Below are 14,190 nucleotides of genomic sequence, written 5' to 3' on the forward strand. Positions count from 1 at the left end.
GGGCCAGGTAATGTATCGATTATGACTCCAGACTCTGACTCCAGAACACCTGGGATTGAAGCTGGGCTCAGTCCCTTATTAGCTACTGGTTAATTCTTCTCTCTGCCTTTGTTTTCTCCTCTTTAAAAAGGGGATAGCATCTGTCTCTCTTAGGATGGTTATGAGGATTAAATGAGTTAATATTTGTAAAGCACTCAAAACAGCACTGGGCACATGATAAGGACTCTATAAATGCTCGATATCATCATCATCATCATCATCATCATCATCATCATCATCATCGTTATCCAGTACCAGATACTCTTCTAGATATTGGGGGAGTAGATGCCAAGATCCCTGCTCTCACATATGATGGGAGAAATGGAAAATAAACAGAAATAATTAAATCAATGGTACTTTCAAATAGTGATGGTACTAAAATAATAAATCAGGCACATAAAAAAATCACTCATCATCATTAGTCATTAGGGAAGTGCAAATTAAAACCCCAATGAGATATCACTGAGTATCTCTTACAGTGACTCTTGCAAAATTGACAACAGTAAGTGCTGGTGAGGATACAGAGCAACTGAAACTCTTATATGTTGCTGGTGGGAATGCAAAATGGTACAGCTGCTTTGGAAAACTGTCTGGCAGTTCCTTATAAAGTTAAAAATGTGCTTACTATATAACCCTACCTAGCAATCCTACTGCTAGGTATTTACCCAAGAGAAATATAAACTTATGTTCATGCAAAAACCTGTATGCAAATATTTATAGTGGCTTTATTCATAATCATCAAAAACTGGAAAAAAACCCCCAATGTCCTTCAGCTGGTGAATGGATAAACAATCGAATACTACTCAGCAATTTTAAAAAAAAAGAATGAAATTCTGGTACAAGAAACAACACAGGTAAATCTCAAATGCATTACTTGATAAATGAACAAAGCTAGACTCAAAAGGCTACCTATAGATGATTCCATTTGTATGACATTCTGGAAAAGACAAAACTATAGAGGCAGAAAACAGATCAGTGGTTGTGAGAGGTAGGGAGTGGGGGAAGTTGACTACAAAGGGACAGCTCAGGGAGATTTTTGGATCTGGGGGTTAATAGAATTGTTCTGTATCTTAATTGCAGTAGTGGTAACAGGCAGTATGCAGCTATCAAAGCTTAGAACTGTGCACTAAAAAGGGTAAAGTTTGATCCAGTTTTATTGAGAAATAATTGACATACATCACTGTATATATTTAAGGCATACAGCATGATGGCTTGATTTACATATATTGTGAAATGATTACCACCTAATATCCATCATCTCATATAGGTACAATAGAAAGAAAAGGAGGAAGAAAAGAGATAACGTTTTTTCTCCTTGTAATAAGAACTCTTAGGATCTACTCTATTAATAACTTTCCTATATAACAGACAGTGGTGTTAACTATAGTCATCATGTTGTACTCTATGTCCCTAGAACTTATTTATCTTGTAACTGGAAGTTTTGATCACCTTCCTCCAATTCCTCCTCCCCCAACCCTCTGCCTCTGGTAACCATAAGTCTGATCTCTTTTCCTATGAGTTTGTTTTTTTATTTTTACTTTTTTAGATTCCACATACAGTATTTGTCTGAGTTATTTCACTTAGCATAATGCCTCCAAGGTCCATCCATGTTGTCACAAATGGTAGGATTTCCTTATTTTTTATGGCTGAATAATATTTTGTTACATAGATATATATCTCACATCTTCTTTATCCATTCATCCATTGATGGACACTTTGACTGTTTCCATATCTTGGCCATTGTAAATAATGCTTCAGTGAACACAGGAGTGCATATTTCTTTTTGAGTTAGTGTTTTCATTTCCTTTGGATATATACCCAGAAGTGGAATTGCTGAATCATATGGTAGTTCTATTTTTAATTTTTTGAGGACCCTCCATACTGTTCTCCATAGTGGCTGCACCAATTTACATTCCCACCAACAGTGCACAAGGATTCCCTTTTCTTCACATCCTCACTAGTATTTGTTATCTGAAAAGGGTAAATTTTACTGCAAGTAAATTATACCTCAATTAACCTGACTGGAAATAAAGCTCACTGTGGGATTGTTGAGACAGGGAAAACCAAATGAGAAATCTGTCAATCAGGGTAGTTTGACATGGGTAAGGAGGGGCTCCTGCACATGGTGGTCAGGGAAGGCTTTCTGAGGAGGTGTCTTGAGCTGAACCTGGATGAGGAGGAGCCAGGTCTGTGTGGATCTGGAGGGAGGCAGAGAGAACAGCAGGGCGGCCCCTGTGGCTGGAGCTGAGGGAGGAGAGGGGAGGGTGGGAGACAGGTCAGGGGCCTCTACTCTCCTCTGGGCATGATGGGAGCTACTGGGGGGAATAGATAGAGGGTGATTGAAACACTGGTGTGAGTGAGATGGCCCAGGGAGGAGAAGGGAGGGGAGGATGGGAACAGCAGCTTGTGACCATGTGTAAGGAGGAGTGATGAAGGGGTGCAATGAAAATGAGGAGAGTGTCAGGAGCCTCCTACAGGAGGGAGTGGTCAGCCAGCCAGAGACCCAGCAGTCTGGGGCAGGTAGGGGTCCTTGCTGAGGGTATTGTGGGCAGTGGTGGGACAGAAGCCATACATCCTGGGTTGAGGGTGCTGGGGGTAAGGACATGTGAATGAAGCTTCCAGGAGGCAGGGGACAGACTTCGTGGGTAGCAAAGGGAACCTCAGAGAGAGCGAGGTAGACCTGCCTCTGGTGTGTGTGGTTTGTGTGTGTGTGTGTGTGTGTGTGTGTGTGTGTGTGTATGTGTGTGTGTGTGTGTGTTTTGAACAAGACTTGCCAAGATGGGCCTGACCTATTGAAGACAGTGTGAGATGGTGAGAAGGGACGGGTTCGAACCGGCCCTTGGACACCAGGCCTGGGAGGGCAGTCCAGGGGACTGGGAGATGGTAGGGAGGCCGCTGCCGCAAGGCCCATCCCTGAGGTGGGAGGCAGCGCTGAGCTGGTCTAGAGGGTCAAGATCTGCCTTGGGGGACCCATGCTGAGGCGGGCCCACCCCGGGTAGCAGAGGCCTCATCTTTGTCCGCACTAACCTTCCTGCTCTTCCCACAGTGCATGCTGGGACCGAGACGGACAGGCTGCTTCTCCTCCGGCCGTTCCTCGGGCCCCCAGAGAACCATCTGTTTGCCTCCTGGTGCCGTCTAACCCAGGTAGGGGGAGATCAAGGGGAGCTCTCCCTGCCTCATGCCCCTGCACTGGGTGGGATGGCTCTAAGTGTAAGGACCCCTGCCCCGGCTGAATGGGCCAGTGTCAGGGCAATGGGGAGGGGCACAGCATGGGGTTTGAAGTCCCCAGTCACTGCAGGGCCTCCTGGGGAGGAGTTCCCAGACCTCCAGGAAGTGGGCCACTCCAGCAGCAAGCCATCCTCACCAGGCCGCGTCCCTGGGACACTGAGAGGCCCCCCGTTCGGCTCTCACATGTTCGCTGTCTGCAGTTTGTTAAGGATCCTTCGTGGTACACACCCGCCAATTTCTTTGGCAGTGGGAGGTTTTGCATCTGAGGTTTCTCATCCATTTGCTGTCACTGGCTTTTCCCTGCCAGAGCTGCTGTACTCACTCCCCTGATGTTTGTGATTCCGTGAGTGGTGGCTCTTACTCCAAAAGGTCCCCACTCTCTACAGGACACCCTCAGGGCAGAGGTGCTCTTTCTGCCACCAAGAACAGCCCTGCTCACTTTTAATCCCCTCGTTCGTTGGGCCTGAGAGAGGACATTTCTCTGCTGCTCCTGGGAGCCCCAGGTGGAGGGAGGCTTTCAGCTTGGGGCCAAGTTCCCCAAGGGCTGGGATGCGGTGGGAGCTAGGCTTGCCAGGAAAAATATAAGGTGTCCAGTTAAATCTGAACTTCAGAAAGACAACAAATCATTTTTTTTAGCATAAGTATGTCCCCAGTATTGTATGGGACATACGATTCTATTTATTAAATCTGGCAATGCTAGTGGGAGCTGAAACCCCAGGCTCCCTCTTCCTCTGTTCAGTCCTCCCTGCTGGGCTCACCTTGGTCCCCTCGGATCAGCTGCATCCAGTGCCTATGGAGGGTGCCCTGGAGCCAAGGGCCACGGAGGCTACTCAGGCCACAGTCAATGGGTATTTCCTAATCGCCCAGGTCCTACAGGCTGTCCCTGGGGCAGAGACCTGGGGTTCCTGCTGGATGCTGGGGCAGCAGTCCTGGCTGTTAAGTGCTCTTGGGGTCCTTGTCTTCCCCTCTGGCTCTCTGACAGCAGAATTCAGGCTGAGGCGGTCACTGGGTGAGGTTGGTCAGGCCCTTGTGCCCGTGATCAGAGCTGTGAGACAGGTATGGAGCTGTGAGAGGATCTAGGAATAGAAAATGGTTTCATGAGCTTGGAACCCAGCATGCTGGGGGTGTTGGGGTGGAGGTGGTGGGGTATCAGGGATGAGACAGGGCCAGATCACAAGGGCTTAGAATGTCCTATTTCTGCATCCTTCAACATTTGGGGAGACAAAGGAAGTGTCTTCTCCTTAGGCGGAGTCATTTTTCCAACTGTTCAGGTAACATGTTCTCTATGTGTTTATCTATCTATCTATCTATCTATCTATCTATCTATCTATCTATCTATCAGTGTAGAAGTATTTAAAGCATGCAGTTCAACCTCTTCCCATAATCTCTTCCTCGCCAGGGCTAACCACTGCTAACTAGTTCCATATATCATATCCTTCCAGACTTTTTTCTGTGTACTTATAAACATATTTTTAAAAGGAAAAAACATGAGATATATTGCCCCGTCACTTGATTTTTCACTTAATATATTGTGTAGATCATTTTAACCTTCTTCTCTATCCTTTTACGCCCATTGCATGGATAGTCTTTAAATTGTTTTATCAATTATTAATCCTGTTCGTGGCCATTTAGATTGTTTCCGGTGTTTGACTATTTATAAACCTCACTCAGAGAACCTCCCAGTTTGTACCTCTGTGTGCACTTGTGTTATGGGTCCTTTGAGAATGTTTCTGGAAGTGGAATGTCTGGGTCAGAGGTTACGCACATTTCGAGGTTTGATCCATAGGCCAGATCAACCTCCAGAAACTTGTGCCCACTTATTGTGTACAAGAGGCCTCCTCCCTTCACCCTTGCCAACCATGACATTATCAATCACTTAAATCCCCGCCAATCTGATAGGTAAAACTGATTTCTTTTACATTTCTTTGATCACTAATGAAGCTGAGCATATTTGTGTATGTTTTTTGGCCACTTCAACTTATATGTGAATTGCCTATGTATGTCACGCCCTCAGCTCATTTTTCTATTCATCTGTCCCTTTATTCAGTAAACATTGATTGAGCACCTACTATGTGTTAGCTACTATTTTGGTTAGGGACCTAACAGTGAACAAAATTGACCAAAAAAACCCCCCGCTGCTCCATGGAACGAGCTCTAGTGAAGGAGAGACAGCCAAGGGAAAATAAACAAGTGAAATACAGTGTGTGTAGTATGAGTGTTAGGTGCTAAGGAGAAAAAAATAAAACAGGTGAGGGGATGGGAGGTGTTGGGTGACTTGAATATGGTAGTCAGGAAGGCCTTACTGGGAGGTGGCAGTAAAGAAAAGACCTGTAGGAAGCGAGAGAATGAGTCACACAAATGTCTGGGACCCTGAGTCAGGAGCAGGCCTGGCCTGTTCAGGGCTCAGTGAGAAGGCCACTGTGGCTGGAACAGGGTGAGGGAGGGAGAGAGTGGGATGTGTGACCAGAGAGGGATCAAGAACCAGATCACGCAAGGCCTTGTGGGCCACCCTAAATCCTTGGCTTTTACTCAGAATGAAGCAGGGAAAGCAGGGAGACATGGAAGTTTCTGAATAGTGATATGACATGATCTGAATTTCATTTTAACCAGATCATTCCATATACTGTGAAGGGGGCCAGAATGGGAACAGGGAGATCAGTCAGTAGACTGTTGCAATGCTCCAGGGAAGAGATGGTAGGGGCTTGGGCCAGGGGGTCTTGACAGAGGTGGGGAGAAGTGGACAGATTCTGGGTGCTTGTTAATGGTAGAGCCAATAGGATTTCCTGGCAGATTGGATGAAGTGGTGTGTGTGTGTGAGAGAGAGAGAGGGAGCCAAAGATTACTGTCTTAGTCATTTTAAGCTGACATAACCAAATACCATAGGCCGGGTGGCTTAAACAACATACATTTATTTCTCATACTTCTTTAGACTGGGAAGTCCAAGATCAAGGTGCTGGCAGACTCAGTTCTTGGCGAGGACCCTCTGCTTGGCTAGCAGATGACTACCATCTCCCTATGTGCTTATGTGACTCCTTTGTGTGCACATGGAGAGACCAAGCTCTGGTGTCTCTTCCTCTTCTTACAAGGTCACTAATACCATCATGAGGGCCCCATCTTCATGACCTCATCTAACCCAAATTACCTCCCAAAAGTCCCACCTCCAAATACTATCACATTGGGAGTTGGGCTTAAACATACAAATTTTGGGAGACACAAACATTCAGTCCATAACAATGACTCCAAAGGTTTTGGCCCAAGTAGGGAAAAGGATGGAGCTGCCATCAACAGAGACAGGGCAGAGAAGTGGGTTTGGTGTAATGGAGGAGAAGAGCTCAGCTGTGGATAGGACTGGCTACATAATGTGTAGGGGCCAGAGCTAAATGAAAGTGGACAGCCCTTTGTTTAAAAAATAATATTAAGAATTTCAAAGTGGCGACAGTCGAGCATTAAACTAAGCCTGGGACCTTTCTGAGTGTAGGGCCCAGTATGACTGCCCAGGTGGCATACCTGTGAGCAGGCCCTGGCTGTGGACATGTAAAGTGTGAGATGCTAGTAGACATCTGAGTAGAAATGGATACGTGAGGATGGAGTTCAGAGGCTAGGTTTGAACTGGAGATACAAATATGGGGTCATGAGCATAAAGATAGCATTTAAAGCTATGAGATTGGATAAGAGCATCAAGGGAGTTGAGTATAGGTAGAAAAGAGAAGACCTAGTCCTGGAGCCTCCTTTGGTCCAAAATTAGGGAGCTGAGGAGGCACCGAAAAGGTGACTGAGAAGGTGCACTGAATGAGGTAGAAGAGAGCCAGGTATGCTATCCTGGAAGCCAAGCGCAAGACATGTTTCAAGCATAAGGTCGAGTAAGATGCAGACTGAGCATTGATCATGCATTAGCAGTGGGGAGGTCACAGGGGACCTTGGTTCAGTGATGGTGGGAGGGTGTGTGCAATGCATCTTATTGACTTGCAAGAGCAAACTGATTTTTAAGAGGGTAAGAGATTTAACCCTTTTGCCTGTCATATGTTGCATTTTTTTTCCACAGTTTTGTTGGGGGGGGTTGTCATTTAAATTTATGGAGTTTTTTTTTTAAGCCCTTAAAATTTTAAATTGTCCTGTGGTCAAGTCTGTCACTATTTTCCTTTAGAGTTTCTGGGCTTACCCACTGAAGAGTTTTGAAAAGTTGTCTTATGTTGTTTTCTAATTTTCATGATATTTAAAAATATTTAAATACCTAGTTCATTTGGAATGTTCTTATGTGTGTGGTTTGAGGATAGGGATCTACATGGTTTTTCCCCAAATGACTAGCCAGTTGTTTGGACACTGTTTATTGAGTGAGCTGTCCTTTCTCCCTGCCCTGAAGCTCCAATTCTATCATGTGCCAAATGTCCTCACACTCTCATGTCTGTCCAGGCCTTGCTGTTTGATTCCATTGATCTTTGCCTGGGGAAAGATTTAGGAAGTCCAGAGAATAGGTAGACTTGGTGACTGATTAGGGCTAGAGTGTGAGGAGGTGGGAGGAGTGGAAGGAAGAAACAAAGGGAAGTTGGGGATGATGGGAGCTCTACAGTATTGAGGGCCTCCTATGTGCTGTCACAATTCTGCAAGGTTGGTATTCTATATACGTGTCTGCAGATGAGGAAACTGAGGTTCAGAGAGGTTTCATCACGTGTCCAGTGGCGTCAACTCTTAGCATATGGAGTCAGCCTGGAGGCTGCTCTCTCTGGCTCCCATGCCTGTGTTCTATCCATCCCAGTGACAGGGGAGGTGAGAGGGGTTGGGTTTCAGGAAGGCTGGAAGGGCTCCAGACACAAAATACCACCCCACCCCCCCACTCAGCATTCCCGTCTGCCATTTGGCTGGATCTTGAAGGTTTTCCCATTTCAAAGAGCAACCTGTTAAAACCAAAATACTCCTGGCAAGGAATCACACTTTAAGTTTACAGCTAACATCTTAATTATCAGTTAACACCTCTGCAGGGATTAACTGACAGCCAGTTGAGGACAATGAAGGGGGACCTATTCCATGTGTATCTGGGTTGGGGAAGGCCAGGAGAGGGGAGGGGTGAAAGCGGAGGGGACAGGTACCTGGCAATTCACAGCTTTTTCCTGGAAAAGAGGGAGGGGGAACTGAATCCTTGTGGGAGGGGAAGGGGGAGAGGAGCAAGGGAGCAAGCTCTGCAGAGCTGGGGTGGGGGGAATGGAGGGACATGGCAGCTTCTCCACGGAAGCCTGGGGCTGGGGCTCCTAGAGGACCTGGTGTCTACTAGACACGTTCTGTGTCCTGGACACAGAGGAGATTGTCACCTGCTCAATCCTGGTCTTGAGAAAGTCAGGAAATCAGCCACCACCATCCACCCTGGGCACCAGCTGCCAACAGTCGCTCAGAGCTGGGATCTGTCTCAGGCACCCAAACACTGGATCTGTCACCCAGGCCTGAGGAATTGGGGGAGGTGAGAGGCTGATGCCTCTGGAACCTCCTCTCTATCTTTGAGAGCCAGTCTGCTCTGCGGGTCAGGGCTCCGTGCGTGACCTTGGTCGCAGCTCTGTGTGTGAGGAGGGTCCAAGCTCACTGTGTGACTAAGGACAAAGCTCTGTGTTTGACCAGTGTTGAGGATCCTTGTGTGATGGGGGTTGGAGCTCCATGTGTCAGGAAGGTCTGGGCTCCCTGTGTCATCAGAGTTGGGGCTCGGTGTGTGACCAGAGTCTTGGCTCCCTGTGTGATCAGGGTCGGGGCTCCCGTGCGACTAGGGTCAGGGCTCAGCGTGTGACCAGGGCTGCAGCTCCTTGTGTGAGGGGGGGTCGGGACTCGGTGTGAACAGGCTTTGGGCTCAGCATGTGAGCAGGCTTTGGGCTTAGTGTGTGAGGAGGGTCTCAATTCGGTGTGTGGGACCGGGGTCTGGGTGTCAGGGCTCCTTGTGTGAAGAGGATTGGCACTCATGTGACCAGGCTCAAGGGTCAATGTATGAACAGGCTTAGGAGGGGCTTCCTCCCCCCTTTACTTCACTCTGAACAGAGGGGGAATGATCTGTGTCTTTGGGGGATATTTGTGTCCACATGTAACTGGCTGCCCAGCTGCTTCATCACTGTGTTGGACTCTGACTTAGCCTTCCTGGGACCCCGGGGCTAAAAGCAGCCCCCTCATCTTCCCTATTCCTCCCTATCTTGTCCCTCCTCTCCCCTTTTCTCCCTTCCCCTCCCCTCCTCTCCTCTGCCAGCCAACGCTGGCCTTGCACCCAGTTGCTGGCAGACAGACCCGGAGACACCCAGATACCCTTCAAGCTCGAGGCTGGCCCGAGTCCTGGGTAACCTGCAGTCAGGCACACCTCCAGCTCTTCCCTCCTTCTCACCTGCACACCCTCCCTAAGGTGCTCAAGGGCTCAACTGGGGAGGGAGCCTCATGGGAGGGGCAGGTAGTGATAAAGTCAGACTTCCAGGAGGGGAGGAACTGAGCTTGATGCCTAGGAACAGGTTGAGAGAGTCTCCAGAAAGGGGATCTATGGGAGAAAAGGCTGGGGGTCTCTGGAAGTGCTGGAGGTGGGGCCTGTCAGTGAGTTGGGGAGTGGCTAGGAGGTGTGAGGGGTCAGATAGAGGAGGCCTCCATGGCCACCTGAAGACCTCTTTAGCAGTTCAAACCTGCAGTAGGGATGCCTAGAGTGAAAAATAGACCCAATTGTTCATTCAGCAAATGGGCACCTAGTTGTCTAGACTAGGCACATCTGTGAACCAAACAAAAAGTAGTTTCCTGCCCTGCAGGACCTGCCAGTCTACAGGGAGGCCATGACTGTCTCAGTTTTAACACTTCTCAGTCCTGGGATGGTTGATCACCCTACCAGAAAGCCATTCTGCACTGGAAGCTCAGCCTTTGCCCCTGACAAACCACAGTGTCCAGGCAAGCCGTGCTGGGCCTCTTAGGACCTGGATGTCTAGGTCATGGTGCCAGCTGTGCCTAGGAATTGTGGGAAGCAACGCTGGGGTCCCTGGGGGACGGGAGTGCTGAGGAAGGAGCGAGGGGCAGGGGCCTCACCGCAGTGGCTAAGATACCTTTAGGGCCCCAGGGGATTGAGGCCAGATCCAGTAGGTGCACTTGATTCTGAGGCCTGGGGAATATGGGGGGCCTCGAGGCAGGAAGCAGCGGCAGAGCTGTCCATGCTTTTGTGTCCACCTTCCTCTGCCCACCAGAGTCTGGCTACCAGCTGCCCTGGTCATCCTGTACTGGGTTGGGAGGCCTGGTTTCTCTGTTCTGCCCCCGACTTGCCATGTGACCTTAGTTCAGTCAATCCTGAACCTGGGCCTCTGTGGCCTTACCTGAGACACGTCTGTAACTCTGGACCAGAGCTGTCTGAGGGAGGGACTCTGGACCAAACCACAAAATGTGGCCTGGGTCAACATGCTGCTGTGGTCACTGTTGTGGCTCAAATGCCTGCCCTTGGGGCACCAGCTCTGGGGACCACTGAAGAGCCTCAGGTAGGGCCGAATCCCCGTTCTTGTGGGGGAGACAGATGTATGAACTAGAGGTTGAAAATTGGAGGCCCCAGCCAGGGATGTGGCTTATGGATAGGTTTTGTTCCATTTTAAACAATTTGTTTTTTCTCACTGAGATATAATTCACGTACCATAAAACTTACCATTTTAAAGTGTACAATTCAGTCTTTTTTAGTATATTCACAAGATTATGCAACCATCATCAGTATCTAATTCCAGAGCATTTTCCTCACCTCAAAAGGAAACCCTGTACTCATTAGCAGTTACTCCCCCTCTTTCCATCCCCCAGGCCCTGGCAACCACTAATCTGCTTTCTGTCTCTATGGATTTGCCTATTCTGGACATTTCATATAAATAGAATCATACAAGAGATGGCTTTCTGTGACTAGCTTCTTTCCCATAACAATATTTTCAAAGTTCATCCATGTTGTAGCATGTGTCAGTATTTCATTCCTTTTTATGGCCTGATAATATTCCATTCTCCAGATATTCCATATTTTGTTTATCCATTCGTTCATGGACATTTAGATATTTCCACTTTTTGGCAATTATGAATACTGCCACTATGAACATTTGTGTAATGGTCTTTGTGGAAACCTGTTTTCCATTCTCTTGGGTTTATCCCAGGAGTGGAATCACTGGGCCATAAAGTGGCTTGGTGTTGATGCCTTAGGCAGGGCGTGTGCTCTCTACTTCTCAAGTCCTGCCCATCTCCCGATTGCATTACCTACACCTCTTCACTCACTGTCATTTCCTCTCTGGTCCCTGTAGGCATCTAAGTTTTCAGCCCTTGATTACAGAACAGTGATGGAGAGAAACACAGGGGGCTGTAGGAGCCAGAGAAGGCTCCTGACCTGGGGAGGGGTCTGGGAGGGCCTTCTGGAGGAGTTATCACCTGAGCTTAATTTAGGCTGAGTGGACATTTTTTTTTTTTAAACTTTTAGCTGCACCACAGGGCATGTGGGATCTTAGTTCCCTGACAAGGATCGAACCCGAGCCCCCTGCAGTGGAGGCACGGAGTCTTAACCACTGGACCACCAGGGAAGTCCTGAGTGGACTTAAAAAAAAAATAAATTTATTTACTTATTTTTGGCTGCGCTGGATCTTCGTTGCTGTGCGGGGGCTTTCTCTAGTTGCAGCAAGCAGGGGCTACTATTAGTTGCGGTGCGAGGGCTTCTCATTGTGGTGGCTTCCCTTGTGGAGCTCGGACTCTAGGAGTGTGGGCTCAGCAGTTGTGGCTCTTAGGCTCTAGAGCGCAGTTTCAGTAGTCGTGGCGCACGGGCTTAGTTACTATGTGGCCACGTGGGATCTTCCCGGACCAGGGACTGGACCTGTGTCCCCTGCATTGGCAGGCAGATTCTTAACCACTGCGCCACCAGGGAAGTCCCCTGAGTGGACACTTTTAAGGGCAAAAGGAGTGAGGGAGAGTGCTCCAGCGGGAAGCAGAAGCAAAGAGGTGTGAAACCTCTTACTCTTTCTCTTCCCTGAGGGGAGAGCCTTGGGGGATGGGGGGGCGGTGCTCCAGGGGCCAGCCGAGCTACCCTCTCTCCCTTCCTCTAGCGCTTACCTGCTGTCTGTCTTCTCTCTCTCAGTCTTCTCTGTTTCTCTGTTTTCTTGTTTTTTTTCTGTCCTTTCTGTTGCTTGTTTGGGGAACTGCAAACAGTTCAACGGGCTGGAGAGAAGAGGGAAGATGAGGGAGTGAGATAAACCAGTGGTCTTAAGCCCCTGCAGAGAGAGCAGGGTGGGGTGAGGGGCAAAAGGATGGGGGACTGCGGCCCTTCCTTAGCTATAGGGGCCAAGTCCGAAAACCTAGAACAGAGGTGACCCTGAGCCAGAACACTCCATGTCCCAAATGGCATCCAATTTTCCCTCCCTCGGGGGCAGATGAGAGGTGGGATGGGCCTCGCCAGGCTGGACCAGGCCTGCAGGCAGAGGCAGAGCGAGGGGCCCAGACTCGGAGCTGCACACACATCTTCCCAGGTTTCTGCTCCACTACCTAATGGGTAATTATACCCCGACATGCATGGAGGCAAAGAAGGGATTTTCTGTGAAGCAAAATCTCCCGTGAAATATTCAGGCCATGCTGGGCTTCACTTCCCAGGCACCTAACCACTGCTGCTTGGCTTGGCCACAGTTTGAGAGGCCACATGTGCCTAGAAGGCCGCATGGGGCTTTTTATTTCCTTCTCGATAGGGAGAGTTTTTCATGGACTAGGAAGAACCTTGGCTTTGGGCCTAAGACGCTGCGTACATATGTGTGTGTGTTTGCCTGTGTCGTCTCTGCACATTCATTTATGAACTTGGCCGTGCGTGTGTATTCTGAGGGTGCGTGCTTACACATGACTCTGATGCACCCTGGCATGGACAGTGCATTTCACACGGCTCTCTGGGTTGTCTCTGAAGGTGCTTCTCCACTGTGCCCTGTTCTCTGATTCTGGGGAGGCTGCCTATGAGACCCTCTTGGTGGGTGAAAGTCCACCCTGTGTGTGAGTTCTGCCTGTGACCAGCACGGCACTCAGGGTTGTGGGTTTGCACTGAAAGCCTTGAAGTCCTCACAAGTTCAGGGACTCAGAGGTGTCAACTGGTTTGCTGCACATTTGAGTCAAGCTTTGCCTCTCTTCTCTCTGGCTTATCGTTTGTTTGGTTTCCACCAAGTTTTGGGTGCTTGATGGAGGCTTGGGGGAGCATGTTTGCTTCTGAGAGTTCATTGCACTGGGACATGTCTGTCTCTTTGTCAGTGCCCCCAAGCCCCTAACCCTAACCCCACTTGTCTCCTCTGGCCCTTAAAGCCCCTGTATTTGCACTGAAGGTCACCCTTCTCAACCCTTGCTTTTGAACTTAATTTACTCCTCCACATTGCACAAGATAGGCAGGACTAGAATTATTGTACCCATTTGGCAGATGAGGAAACTGAGGTCCAGGGAGGCAAAAGACATGCCTGAAGTCACGTGGTGAACCAGGGCTTCAAGCAAGATCACTAGCTTCTCCTCGCTGTGTATGAACCCTTTGCCTGCAGCCGCAGCCCTGGCCCATGGTAGAGGGGACCCTGCCAAGAGGAAACAGTCCCCAGTTTCATGAATGAATCGAGCTGGAAGGTGCTCCCTTCTCCACATGGAGCTCTCCTCTCCTCTGTCATCATTCAACATTGTCCTGGGGAGGCAGCCACAGGGGTCTTTTCATCATCTCCAAATCAACAGGCAGGGATGCAGAGGCAATAATATTGACGTCCATCATTGATATTTCCTTATTGTGGCTGTAATTAGCAATTCTTCCATGGCTGAGGCTCGATCTGGCAGACAAATGGAGGAGCTCCAGCTGGTTAATGTCAGCCCGTTAATGTCACAGTGACACAGCTGATGGGGGTGGGGGTGGTGGCCTTAGGTAGGGAGAAGGAGAAGCGAGAGGCTGAGCAGAAGGTCGACAGCTCTTCCCTCCTCCCCAGG

General features: G+C 48.8%; 1 protein-coding gene across 7 annotated transcripts in view; it reads left to right on the plus strand.

Moving 5' to 3' along the window:
• The window catches only part of LINGO1 (leucine rich repeat and Ig domain containing 1), a 200,567-nt gene that overhangs the window by 131,951 nt on the left and 54,426 nt on the right, over nucleotides 1–14,190 (plus strand). For 4 of the 7 annotated variants that reach the window (XM_067029383.1, XM_067029384.1, XM_067029386.1 and 1 more), the window contains one exon: nucleotides 3,086–3,183. The exons of the other annotated variants lie outside the window; for them this stretch is intronic. Coding sequence is in view for 1 of the 4 variants with exons in the window: in XM_067029381.1 (XP_066885482.1) it covers nucleotides 3,086–3,183 (98 nt within the window). In the remaining 3 variants the exon portion in view is untranslated. The remainder of the gene's footprint in view (nucleotides 1–3,085; nucleotides 3,184–14,190) is intronic. 7 annotated transcript variants of the gene reach the window in all.

The sequence above is a fragment of the Kogia breviceps genome, chromosome 3 (assembly GCF_026419965.1).
Source record: "Kogia breviceps isolate mKogBre1 chromosome 3, mKogBre1 haplotype 1, whole genome shotgun sequence".
Classification (NCBI taxonomy): Eukaryota; Metazoa; Chordata; class Mammalia; order Artiodactyla; family Physeteridae; genus Kogia; species Kogia breviceps.